Source organism: Eleutherodactylus coqui, chromosome 12, assembly GCF_035609145.1.
Source record: "Eleutherodactylus coqui strain aEleCoq1 chromosome 12, aEleCoq1.hap1, whole genome shotgun sequence".
Classification (NCBI taxonomy): Eukaryota; Metazoa; Chordata; class Amphibia; order Anura; family Eleutherodactylidae; genus Eleutherodactylus; species Eleutherodactylus coqui.
Window position 1 is genome coordinate 15410174 of NC_089848.1, and position 14342 is coordinate 15424515.

General features: G+C 49.5%; 1 protein-coding gene across 1 annotated transcript in view; it reads left to right on the top strand.

The window, feature by feature from the left end:
- The window catches only part of STAC (SH3 and cysteine rich domain), a 361279-nt gene that overhangs the window by 211413 nt on the left and 135524 nt on the right, over positions 1–14342 (top strand). Inside the window, exons 3-4 of the mRNA XM_066585075.1 lie at positions 5293–5393; positions 6820–6901. Coding sequence (XP_066441172.1) covers positions 5293–5393; positions 6820–6901 — 183 coding nt within the window. The remainder of the gene's footprint in view (positions 1–5292; positions 5394–6819; positions 6902–14342) is intronic.

Sequence of the window (14342 nt, forward strand, 5' to 3'; positions counted from 1 at the left end):
GGTAGGGGTAGGCCTAGAGGACGTGGACGCGGGCGAGGACGCGGAGGCCCAAGTCAGGGTGTGGGCACAGGCCGAGCTCCTGATCCAGGTGTATCGCAGACGACTGCTGCGGGATTAGGAGAGAGGCACATTTCTGGCGTCCCAAGATTAATCTTACAATTAATGGGTCCACGCGGTAGACCTTTATTAGAAAATGAGCAGTGTGAGCAGGTCCTGTCGTGGATGGCAGAAAGTGCATCCAGCAATCTATCGACCACCCAGAGTTCTGCGCCGTCCACTGCTGCAACTCTGAATCCTCTGGCTGCTGCTCCTCCTTCCTCCCAGCCTTCTCACTCCGTTACAATGACACATTCTGAGGAGCAGGCAGACTCCCGGGAACTGTTCTCGGGCCCCTTCCCAGAATTTGCAGCACTGGTTCCTATCCCACCGGAGGACTTTGTCGTGACCGCTGCCCAACCTTTGGAAAATTCCCGGGGTCCGGGGGATGAGGCTGGGGACTTCCGGCAACTGTCTCAAGAGCTTTCAGTGGGTGAGGAGGACGACGACGATGAGACACAGTTGTCTATCACTCAGGTAGTAGTAATTGCAGTAAGTCCAAGGGAGGAGCGCACAGAGGATTCGGAGGAAGAGCAGCAGGTGACTGACGCCACCTGGTTTGCTAAGCCTACTGAGGACAGGTCTTCAGAGGGGGAGGCAAGTGCAGCAGCAGGGCAGGTTGGAAGAGGTAGTGCGGTGGCCAGGGGTAGAGGCAGGGCCAGACCGAATAATCCACCAACTGTTTCCCAAAGCGCCCCCCGCGCCATGCCACCCTGCAGAGGCCGAGGTGCTCAAAGGTCTGGCAGTTTTTCACTGAGTGCAGACGACCGACAAACAGTGGTGTGCAACCTTTGTCGCGCCAAGATCAGCCGGGGAGCCACCACCACCAGCCTCACCACCACCAGCATGCGCAGGCATATGATGGCCAAGCACCCCACAAGGTGGGACGAAGGCCGTTCAGTGCCTCCGGTTTGCACCACTGCCTCTCCCCCTGTGCCCCAACCTGCCACTGAGATCCAACCCCCCTCTCAGGACACAGGCACTACCGTCTCCTGGCCTGCACCCACACCCTCACCTCCGCTGTCCTCGGCCCCATCCAGCAATGTCTCTCAGCGCACCGTCCAGACGTCGCTAGCGCAAGTGTTTGAGCGCAAGCGCAAGTACGCCGCCACGCACCCGCATGCTCAAGCGTTAAACGTGCACATAGCCAAATTGATCAGCCTGGAGATGCTGCCGTATAGGCTTGTGGAAACGGAGGCTTTCAAAAGCATGATGGCTGAGATCAGGCAGCATGTACAGCGCAGGCAGGGGAACACTCTCCAAGGCCTTTGACAGTTTTATGGCTCCCCAGCAAGACTGTGTCACCACTCCCCAGTCAAGGCTGAGTCGGCGGGAGCACTGTAAAAGGATGGTGAGGGAGTACGTAGCTGATCGCACGACCGTCCTCCGTGACGCCTCTGCCCCCTACAACTACTGGGTGTTGAAGCTGGACACATGGCCTAAACTCGCGCTATATGCCCTGGAGGTGCTCCTGCGGCTAGTGTCTTGTCAGAGAGGGTGTTTAGTGCGGCTGGGGGAATCATCACGGATAAGCGTACCCGCCTGTCAACCGACAGTGCCGACAGGCTTACACTCATAAAGATGAACAAAGCCTGGATTTCCCCAGACTTCTCTTCTCCACCAGTGGACAGCAACGATACCTAAACAATACGTAGGCTGCACCCGCGGATGGAAGAATCGTTCTCTATCACCATAAAAAACGGGGACCTTTTAGCTTCATCAATCTGTGTATTATATTCATCCTCCTCCTCCTGCTCCTCCTCCTGAAACCTCACGTAATTACGCCGAACGGGCAATTTTTCTTAGGCCCACAAGGCTCAGTCATATAATTTTTGTAAACAATTTTTATACGTTTCAATGCTCATTAAAGCGTTGAAACTTGCACCTGAACCAATTTTTATTTTAACTGGGCTACCTCCAGGCCTAGTTACAAATTAAGCCACATTAACCAAAGCGATTAATGGGTTTCACCTGCCCTCTTGGTTGGGCATGGGCAATTTTTCTGAGGTACATTAGTACTGTTGGTACACCAATTTTTTGGGGCCCTCGCCTACAGTGTAATCCAATTAATTTTTAGCCCACCTGCATTAAACCTGACATTACCTCAGCTGTGCTGGGCACTGCAATGGGATATATTTATGTACCGCCGGTGGCTTCCTGGCACCCACCCATGCTGTCGGTCCACACGGAGTTGTAACTGCATGTGCCCACTTCTAAAGAACCCCAGTCTGACTGGGGCATGCAGTGTGGGCCGAAGCCCACCTGCATTAAACCTGACGTTAGCTTTGCTGTCCAGGGCACTGCAATGGGATATATTTATGTACCGCCGGTGGCTTCCTGGCACCCACCCATGCTGTCGGTCCACACGGAGTTGTAACTGCATGTGTCCACTTCTAAAGAACCCCAGTCTGACTGGGGCATGCAGTGTGGGTCGAAGCCCACCTGCATTTAATCTGACGTTAGCTCTGCTGTCCAGGGCACTGCAATGGGATACATTTATGTACCGCCGGTGGGTTCCAGGGAGCCACCCATGCTGTGGGTGCACACGGAATTCCAATTGCGGAGTTGTACCTGCCTGTGTCTATTTATAAAAAAACCCCGGTCTGACTGGGGCATGCAGACACCTTGACAGAATGAATAGTGTGTGGCACATGGGTTCCCCATTGCTATGCCCATGTGTGCAGCTCCTGATGGAGGTGGCACAGGATTGGATTTCTCATTGCTTCTGTACAGCATTATGGGCTATCGCCCCGCCCCTTTTAAAGAGGGTCGCTGCCTGGCCGTGCCAACCCTCTGCAGTGTGTGCCTGCGGTTCCTCCTCATGGCAGGCGCGCTTATAAATAGACATGAGAGTGGTGTTGCATGAGGGCAGCTGAAGGCTGCGCAGGGACACTTTGGTGTGCGCTGTGGACACTGGGTCGTGCGGAGGGGTTGGGCAGCATGTAACCCAGGAGAAGTGGCAGCGGAGTGTCATGCAGGCAGTGACTGTGCTTTGTTGGAGGTAGTGTGGTGCTTAGCTAAGGTATGCCTTGCTAATGAGGGCTTTTCAGAAGTAAAAATTGTTGGGAGGGGGGGCACTCTTGCCGCTATTGTGGCTTAATAGTGGGACCTGGGAACCTGAGATGCAGCCCAACATGTAGCCCCTCGCCTGCCCTATCCGTTCCTGTGTCGTTCCCATCACTTTCTTGAATTGCCCAGATTTTCACAAATGGAAACCTTAGCGAGCATCGGCAAAATACAAAAATGCTCGAGTCGCCCATTGACTTCAATGGGGTTCGTTACTCGAAACGAACCCTCGAGCATCGCGAAATTTTCGTCCCAAGCATTTTGGTGCTCGCTCATCTCTAGTCATAAACTCTAAAGTTGTGGCTCACAGAACTATAAGTGTGAGAGCTGGTTGGAGCTTTTCAAAGTTAGTGTTGCCCTTGATGGGATTTGAACCTAAGACCCCAACACTGTAAGGCATGAGTGCTAACCACCGAGCCACATACATAGAGGAACTAACACCACCAAATGCTGAAAAATGGATGTAAGCAGAAAGCTTACGGATGCCTTCCATTTTAATTCCGATTTCTGGTTTTAGTAAAACTGGATCCATTAAAAAACCATTAGTGCAAATGAGCCCCAAAGAGGACCTGTATTGTCCTTTGCCAAGTGGGCTGAGCTTCATACCTTTACAGCTGCATCCTGACTCCTATAAAGCTTAATATACTGCAATTATGGCAATGCCTTTATTACTATATGTGGACACCTTGATGACATTATCTGAGTAATAATAAAGCTAACATTGTCTAAATTTTAGACATTCAATGTTGGTTTGATGGGCTTTTGAAACATGTAAAGTTGCAGTCATCGTCCCTGCCAGTTGTAGCATTAGATTGATTGACACTTCTTTTCAGTGAATAGAAATGTGCATTCAGTAGTTGAAATCTTGTATTGATCATGTCCTGCTTACACAGAACGTCTTACAAATAGACCTCTGGAACACGTCCATCAGCCGAGCAACCCGGTGAGCAGCAGATAATCAGGACTGAGCTTCGGTCTCTAATGTCCACAAGAATGCTTATATACAATGATACCTTGGGTTAAGAGTGCTTCAGCTTACAAGCTTCTTGACTTGAGAGCAGCCTCTCTCCCAAATTTTTGCTCTGATTTAAGAGCAAAAACTTGGGTTACAACCCTTGCTCTCAATGGGGTCGCCGCTGCTGCCAGTGGCCCTATTGAAAGCAATGGCCTGCCGGCAACTCTTGCAGTGATTTGGGGAAGGGCTTTAAATATAAACCCTTCCCTGAAAAGCATCCCAGACTGTAGGAAAAAATATTACTCACCTGTCCGGGGCTGCCAGGGCTCAGGCGTGTCTAGCACTTGTTCTCCCTGCTTTTTTAATCGCCGCCTGCTAAAAAGCTTCAGAGCAGTGAAGGGAGAATAAGCGGCAGCTAGACGTGCCTGAGCGTGAGTATATATATTGTGACAGGTGAGTATATATATTTTTTTACTAGAGCTAGGGATGATTTTCAGGGAAGGGCTTTAAATAAATCACTGTGGGGGTGACGGTGTCCTATTGCTTTCAATGGGGCAACGCCATCCCCATGGAAATCAGTGGGAGAGCTCCAAGTAACGGACCGGATTAATGGCTTTTCCATTCATTTTAATGGGGAAAATTGATTTGACTTACGAGTGTTTTGGGTTAAGAGCTCTGTCATGGAACGAATTAAACTCTTATCCCAAGGCATCACTGTACATCGACAGCAAGCAGACATTTCGAAAAATATTATGAAATGATACAAAAAATGTAGTACGATTTATTACAGTTACAGCATGGGCATCAGAGCTGTGCTTTATAATGGACATCCTTTACACGACTACGGACAGACCGAGTAACTGCAAACAGAAATCTTGAAAAGCAAGTTGAAAAATCTAGGGAGGATTAATAGGGAAAACTGATCCGTATATACAGAGAGCATCTGACCCGGTCATCTATTAATGGGTAGCTATACTGTATTTTGTCACCATGTTCACTCTACATCGCTGATATGGAAGAAGATTTAAGCAAACCGTAGTCAGAAATGGCAGGAGGTCACATAGATCTGCTCTAAAAAGGAACCAAAGTGCATGTAGCCGCTTTTCAGACAGTTCACTAGTCAGATTCATGGGAACTATTGATCCAGGTTAATTAAAATCTATGTTCGTTGACAGGAACTAACACAAAACATGGCCTGCGATGCAAAGCCTGCAAAATGAGCATTCATCACAAATGTGCAGAAACAATTGGCTCACAGCGCTGCATGGGAAAGCTGGTAAGTCAATAAATGTATCCTGATTTGGATTGTATCTCTGAGATAGAAAAAAATATCCTAAATTGTCTAATCAATGGAAGCATTGTAGCCCAGCTAGAAATCTCAGCTCTGCTGTGGGACTAATTAGACTAAAAGTGAAATCGAGAATGTCAGACAAAATATAGGGGAAAATATTTCCATGCTCATGTTTTATGAAGAGAATATCTAATTTATACTTGATAACCCATGGCAATATATTTGAAGTACTTGCAGGACATGACAGAATGCTGTTTTAAAAGAGAGAACTAATAGAATGTGTGGAGGATGTCAAGTATTTAGGGGGCTAACACCTGGGATTTGGGCAGATTTATTAATTCTGTCTAAAATTTAGAAAGTGTGTACTTAGACCGGGCAGTCTGAAGAGACAAATGTTCTCGTATCACGGTGGCTGACGCTGTATGATAGATGTTATACATCTCTAGACTCTTTTGTCTAACTTTACACAATCTATTATTTGGCTTATTTTACACTAATATTTAGCATCAAAATTTGACCAAACCTAATCACATTTAAGCCACATCCCTTTACATGCAGCCACACCCCATTCACACACCCCGCACTCCCTTATATTGTGAGGTGCAAAAACTGTCTATAATGCATAGTAAATGTGGTGAAAGACATGTACACCAGGTCTTTAGCACAATTTTTGTGCATTTAGCTTAGTCAGTCTTCCCCTCCAATTTTTCTATAAACGGCACCACTTTTGTCCATGACCTTTCCACTTGAATAAAACTGAACCACAAAACCAGACACAGCCCAAGAGAAGAGTGGAGCCGTTTCTCAAAAAACACAGCAGACCTTGCAAATCTTGTATACCGTCATAAAAGGGGCTTTTATCTCACGAGGTAATGTCATATTGCTAGGGTATGCCATCACTATACTGTATGTTCATGAAAATAAAGGGTACCTAATCCTGGTGCAGCACTGTGTCCCCTTCCAATTCCCTACTCAGTGGTGAAATTGGCGATCCAGCTATGCAGAGTACTGCTGGGTGGCCAGGGACCGTTGTGCAGTGGGGAAGTAATGTTGCGATCACTTTATTCTGAGCATCAGTGGGGGTCCCACAGGATTGACCCCATTGAACATAAAATAATAGCATCCTAACAATATGCCATCACCTTATTAGATGGGAAAATGTTTTTGGACAATTATAGTACTGCTCATTTCATCTTCCAACCCAGTTAGTACAATATCGTACAAAACCAATATGGCCACCAGAATTAGTGACAAATAATGACAAGTGTCTCTGGAAAAGTTATAAGTGAATACTGCCTACATTGTCTTTTTAAAATTATTGTAATGTTATGTTATGTTTTTTTTCTGGAGTAATCCATCATTTATGTTTCATTATCTCTTTTATATTTCTGCTGCCTATAACTGCATTAAGCCGAAAGGTTTTCGTCGCTACTATAGCTCCCCGTTACTTATACATGAGCAGTTTGGATGCATCAAAGAAGTGATGCCTATTGGTGAGTATTACTTAAAGATCGCTATTTGATTCTTTGATAGTATAAAGCACAAATTGTTTACGCTTGCAATTATTTGCTCAGTATTCCTAGTAGAATACCTCAGGGTGCAGTTAGTTACACAATGCAATACTTTTATTAAAAATTGTTATATTTTATCTGAACTCCATTGCTGGCTGTTAGGGTTTTTGTGATCTATTATTTGGGTGTTTTTTCTTCATACTCCCCTAGTATCGTTATTTTATGGTTCAAAAATATTTTATTTTGTTATTATATTATAACAAACAGCATAGTGCACTGGAACAGTCATACACTGTCGTACACACTTTGTACAAGAATGTTACAATAAACATCACCATAAGGCAGAGTGCCAAGTAGTACCCCCCAAAAAATTAGTCTTAGGCCTAATGCACACGGACGGATTTCCGCCGCGTGAAACGCGGTGGAAATCCGTGGCGTTTCACTGCAGCTATTAGGTTATATTAAAACTAATAGCTCAAGGTACATGCTGCAGAATTCTGCTGCATGAAATTACCCGCAGCATGTCCCATTTGCTACGGGTATACGCACGGACGGCTTCCATTGTAGTCAACGGAAGCCGCCCGTCACGCTATACTTCCGCTGTACTGCACATGCACGCCGGAGCGTCTTGTGGGTCTTCGGGCAGCGAATCTGGAGGTAAGTATGGAGTCTTTGGGGCGGGAGGGGGGCGTGATGGACTTCGCTTCGGTATTCCGCTTGCGGAGCCCGTCACGGACGTGTGCGTAAGGCCTTATTCTAGTCAATAATGTATAAATAAAGTGGCGTATTAATTTTGAGTCTTGTCTCTCGCCAAGGGGGAAAAGAACCAGATAAAGTAAAACACCTACCAAGCGGTAGGAGTTTATTAGGAAAGAGAAAGAAAAATCTTAGACAAAACCAGAAAAACCATGAAGATTAGAAAGAGGATAGTTAGTATCAGTATTTTGGAAGAACAACTATTTATTTTACCCTACCTGCGCCATGAATAACCCTTTTTGGTCCTGAATCAATAGATTTGCATCATACATTACCGCTCATTAATTTCAATACACCACAAATAAGGCAAATACTGTTAAATATTTTGTGCTCGTACACATTGGAGCAGATTTATCAAAATTGTCTAAACGAAAAACTGTCTCTGTTGTCCATAGCAAACACTTTTACAGAGTGAAGCTTTCATTTCATAAACTGCTGTGGTAAAATTAAAGGTGCTCTGTGATTGGTTGCTTGATGCTGCTATCTCTGCTATTTCTATTAAATTTTTCCGCTAGGCAGGGTCCTCTCATGCTGAGCTAATCTGGAACTTGTTATGGATCCTCTCACTTAGGCTTCTTTCCCACGAGCATATCAGATCACATGGCCGTATTCCTGAAACATAAAAGCGCCCGCCCAGCCCAATATAGCGCTGGACGTTTTTACGTCGGGCCCAAAAAACAGTCCTGGAACTATGTTTTGGTCTGGAATACGTCGGTCGCTCCATGGGCTCCTATTCAAGCCTATGACAGCTGCCACAGATGGGAGGGAGTTTAGCAGTGTGGCTGCTAAACACCCTCCCTCTGCTCTCCTCCACTGTGCAGGCTCACCATTCTTCTCCTCCCCGCTGGCTCTCTGCAATGGGAGAGGGTGTTACGGGGGCGGAGCTAAGTGCTGGCCCTCCCACCTCCGTCCATTGCTAGCTGTGGACAAGGGGCGGGATGTGGATGGAGCCAAGCTCCTGCGTTCTCCCCGCCCCTTGTCTATGCCATCAATGCCAGGGGCGGGACATGCCAGCACTTAGCTCCACCCTATCCCCTCATTGCTAAGAACGAGCAGGGAGGAAAAGAATTGTGAGTCTGCGATGGGAGGGGAGGAAAAAGTGGCGACGGCATGGTAGTCTCGGGGCATATGCGCCGGGACCCATGCTGTCTAAATGGGCACACAAATGCTTGATTTGTGCACCTGTTCACCAACTTTATCTTTCCCAACATAGCATATGAAAAAGGACGGCTGATATACGCTCGTGGGAAAGAAACCTTAGGGCTTCTACCCACTAGTGTTTTTTTTAACGCTGCGATATCGCTGCGTACATAAATATATCCCATTGCATTGCCCATCACAGCTGAGGTAATGTCATGTTAAATGCAGGTGGGCGCCGGCCCACACTGCATGCCCCAGTCAGACTGGGGTTCTTTAGAAGTGGACACATGCAGTTACAACTCCGTGTAGACCGACAGCATGGGTGGCTCCCTGGAACCCAGCGGCTGTACATAAATATATCCCATTGCAGTGCCCTGGACAGCAGAGCTAACGTCAGATTAAATGCAGGTGGGCTTCGGCCCACACTGCATGCCCCAACCTGACCGTGATTTTTAATTCATAGACACAAGCAGGTACAACTCTCTATTGTGAAGTCCCTGTGGACCGACAGCATGGGTGGGTGCCAGGAAGCCACCGGCGGTACATAAATATATCCCATTGCAGTGCCCAGCACAGCTGATGTAACGTCAGCTTTAATGCAGGTGGGCAAAAAATTTATTGGATTACACTGTAGGCGAGGGCCCCAAAAAATTGGTGTACCAACAGTACTAATGTACCTCAGAAAAATTGCCCATGCCCAACCAAGAGGGCAGGTGAAACCCATTAATCGCTTTGGTTAATGTGGCTTAATTTGTAACTAGGCCTGTAGGCAGCCCAGTTAAAATAAAAATTGGTTCAGGTGCAAGTTTCAACGCTTTAATGAGCATTGAAACGTATAAAAATTGTTTACAAAAATTATATGACTGAGCCTTGTGGGCCTAAGAAAAATTGCCCGTTCGGCGTGATTACGTCAGGTTTCAGGAGGAGGAGCAGGAGGAGGAGGATGAATATTATACACAGATTGATGAAGCTAAAAGGTCCATGTTTTTGATGGTGATAAAGAAAAATGCTTCCATCCGCGGGTGCAGCCTACGTATTGTTTAGGTATCACTGCTGTCCGCTGGTGGAGAAGAGAAGTCTGGGGAAATCCAGGCTTTTTTCATCTTGATGAGTGTAAGCCTGTCGGCACTGTCGGTTGACAGGCGGGTACGCTTATCTGTGATGATTCCCCCAGCCGCACTAAACACCCTCTCTGACAAGACGCTAGCCGCAGAACAAGCAAGCACCTCCAGGGCATACAGCGCGAGTTCAGGCCACGTGTCCAGCTTCGACACCCAGTAGTTATAGGGGGCAGAGGGGTCACGGAGGACGGTCGTGCGATCGGCTACGTACTCCCTCACTATCCTTTTACAGTGCTCCCGCCGACTCAGCCTTGACTGGGGAGCGGTGACACAGTCTTGCTGGGGAGCCAGAAAGCTGTCAAAGGCCTTGAAGAGTGTTCCCCTGCCTGCGCTGTACATGCTGCCTGATCTCCGCGCCTCCCCTGCTACCTGGCCCTCGGAACTGCGCCTTCTGCCACTAGCGCTGTCGGATGGGAATTTTACCATCAGCTTGTCAGGGCCAGGGTCCTGTGGTATAGCATCACTCTCGAACCCCTTTCCTCTTCGGGTATGAGAGTGGAAAGGTTCTCCTTATACCGTGGGTCGAGCAGTGTGTACACCCAGTAATCCGTAGTGGCCAGAATGCGTGTAACGCGAGGGTCACGAGAAAGGCATCCTAACATGAAGTCCGCCATGTGTGCCAGGGTACCTGTACGCAACACATGGCTGTCCTCACTAGGAAGATCACTTTCAGGATCCTCCTCCTCCTCCTCAGGCCATACACGCTGAAAGGATGACAGGCAAGCAGCATGGGTACCCTCAGCAGTGGGCCAAGCTGTCTCTTCCCCCTCCTCCTCATCCTCCTCATGCTCCTCCTCCTCCTCAACGCGCTGAGATATAGACAGGAGGGTGCTCTGACTATCCAGCGACATACTGTCTTCCCCCGCCTCTGTTTCCGAGCGCAAAGCGTCTGCCTTTATGCTTTGCAGGGAACTTCTCAAGAGGCATAGCAGAGGAATGGTGACGCTAATTATTGCAGCATCGCCGCTCACCATCTGGGTAGACTCCTCAAAGTTTCCAAGGACCTGGCAGATGTCTGCCAACCAGGCCCACTCTTCTGTAAGGAATTGAGGAGGCTGACTCCCACTGCGCCGCCCATGTTGGAGTTGGTATTCCACTATAGCTCTACGCTGCTCATAGAGCTTGGCCAACATGTGGAGCGTAGAGTTCCACCGTGTGGGCACGTCGCACAGCAGTCGGTGCACTGGCAGATGAAACCGATGTTGCAGGGTGCGCAGGGTGGCAGCGTCCGTGTGGGACTTGCGATAATGTGCGCAGAGCCGGCGCACCTTTCCGAGCAGGTCTGACAAGCGAGGGTAGCTTTTCAGAAAGCGCTGAACCACCAAATTAAAGACGTGGGCCAGGCATGGCACGTGCGTAAGGCTGCCGAGCTGCAGAGCCGCCACCAGGTTATGGCCGTTGTCACACACGACCATGCCCGGTTGGAGGCTCAGCGGCGCAAGCCAGCGGTCAGTCTGCTCTGTCAGACCCTGCAGCAATTCGTGGGCCATGTGGCTCTTCTCTCCTAAGCTCAGTAGTTTCAGCACGGCCTGCTGACGCTTGCCCACCGCTGTGCTGCCGTGCGACACCGACTGCTGGCGACGTGCTGCTGCTGACACATCTTGATTGCGAGACAGAGGTTGCGTAGGAGGAGGAGGAGGAGGAGGGTGGTTTAGTGGAGGAAGCATACACCGCCGCAGATACCACCACCGAGCTGGGGCCCGCAATTCTGGGGGTGGGTAGGACGTGAGCGGTCCCAGGCTCTGACTCTGTCCCACCCTCCACTAAATTCACCCAATGTGCCGTCAGGGAGATATAGTGGCCCTGCCTGCCTGTGCTTGTCCACGTGTCCGTTGTTAAGTGGACCTTGGCAGTAACCGCGTTGGTGAGGGCGCGTACAATGTTGCGGGAGATGTGGTCGTGCAGGGCTGGGACGGCACATCGGGAAAAGTAGTGGCGACTGGGAACCGAGTAGCGCGGGGCCGCCGCCGCCATCATACCTTTGAAAGCCTCCGTTTCCACAACCCTATATGGCAGCATCTCCAGGCTGATAAATTTGGCTATGTGCACGTTTAACGCTTGAGTGTGCGGGTGCGTGGCGGCGTACTTGCGCTTGCGCTCCAACAGTTGCGCTAGCGACAGCTGGACGGTGCGCTGAGAGACATTGGTGGATGGGGCCGAGGACAGCGGAGGTGAGGGTGTGGGTGCAGGCCAGGAGACGGTAGTGCCTGTGTCCTGAGAGGGGGGTTGGATCTCAGAGGCAGGTTGGGGCACAGGGGGAGAGGCAGCGGTGCAAACCGGAGGCGGTGAACGGCCTTCGTCCCACCTTGTGGGGTGCTTGGCCATTATATGTCTGCGCATGCTGGTGGTGGTGGTTTCCCGGCTGATCTTGGCGCGACAAAGGTTGCACACCACTGTTCGTCGGTCGTCTGCACTCTCAGTGAAAAACTGCCAGACCTTTGAGCACCTCGGCCTCTGCAGGGTGGCATGGCGCGAGGGGGCGCTTTGGGAAACAGTTGGTGGATTATTCGGTCTGGCCCTGCCTCTACCCCTGGCCACCGCACTGCCTCTTCCAACCTGCCCTGCTGCTGCACTTGCCTCCCCCTCTGAAGACCTGTCCTCAGTAGGCGTAGCAAACCAGGTGGGGTCAGTCACCTCATCGTCCTGCTGCTCTTCCTCCGAATCCTCTGTGCGCTCCTCCCTCGGACTTACTCCAATTACTACTACCTGAGTGATAGACAACTGTGTCTCATCGTCATTGTCCTCTTCACCCACTGAAAGCTCTTGAGACAGTTTCCGGAAGTCCCCAGCCTCATCCTCCGGACCCCGGGAACTTTCCAAAGGTTGGGCATCGGTCACGACAAACTCCTCCAGTGGGAGAGGATTCGGAACCATTGCTGCCCATTCTGGGCAGGGGTCCGAGAACAGTTCCTGGGAGTCTGCCTGCTCCTCAGAATGTGTCATTGTAATGGAGTGAGGAGGCTGGGAGGAAGGAGGAGCAGCAGCCAGAGGATTCAGAGTTGCAACAGTGGACGGCGTAGAACTCTGGGTGGTCGATAGATTGTTGGATGCACTTTCTGCCATCCACGACAGGACCTGCTCACACTGCTCATTTTCTAATAAAGGTCTACCGCGTGGACCCATTAATTGTGAGATGAGTGTGGGGATGCCAGAAACGTGCCTCTCTCCTAATCCCGCAGCAGTCGGCTGCGATACACCTGGATCAGGAGCTCGGCCTGTGCCCACACCCTGACTTGGGCCTCCGCGTCCTCGCCCGCGTCCACGTCCTCTAGGCCTACCCCTACCCCTCAGCATGCTGTATTACCAGTAGTGCAGAAACAGAACGCTGTAATTAAATGTGCCGCTTATTGGCCTGTGGTTGGAGGCTGACTTCGCTTACGGAACGCACAGCAGAGCCAGGAAAGACTTTTGCGCAAGCCTGCTGTAACACTTAGCTGGCTGCGTATGAATTAGGACAACTACGCCGAGCAGAGACGCAGTACAGTCAGGACGGTCACAGGCAGCCCAAATAGATTTTTTTTCCCAAATTTTTTTGGAAAAGCCCACTGCCTATATAGACTGTATATGTCTTTCACTGTCCCTGACTCACCACCACTACTGGCCCTGGACTATGTAAAATTACTGCAGACTGTTTTACTCTGGACAGGATGACAGCGGTGATGTAAGAGGCAACGCAGAGCCAGGAAAGAATTTTGCGCAAGCCTGCTGTAACACTTAGCTGGCTGCGTATGAATTAGGACAACTACCCCCAGCAGAGACGCAGTACAGTCAGGACGGTCACAGGCAGCCCAAATAGATTTTTTTTCCCAAATTTTTTTGGAAAAGCCCACTGCCTATGTAGACTGTATATGTCTTTCACTGTCCCTGCCTCACCACCACTACTGGCCCTGGACTATGTAAAATTACTGCAGACTATTTCACTCTGGACAGGATGACAGCGGTGATGTAAGAGGCAACGCAGAGCCAGGAAAGAATTTTGCGCAAGCCTGCTGTAACACTTAGGTGGCTGCGTATGAATTAGGACAACTACCCCCAGCAGAGACGCAGTACAGTCAGGACGGTCACAGGCAGCCCAAATAGATTTTTTTTTCCCAAATTTTTTGGGAAAAGCCCACTGCCTATATAGACTGTATATGTCTTTCACTGTCCCTGCCTCACCACCACTACTGGCCCTGGACTATGTAAAATTACTGCAGGACGCAATGCTCTGGACGCAATGCTCTGCACGGCCGATATACAAAAAAAAAAAAAGTGCAACACTGCAAAAAGCAGCCTCAACAGTACTGCACACGGTCAGATAGGGCCCTAAGAAGGACCGTTGGGGTTCTACAAGCCTAAAATCAATCCTAACACTCTCCCTATAGCAGCTCCAGCATCAGCAGCACTTTCCCTGATCTCTGTCAGAA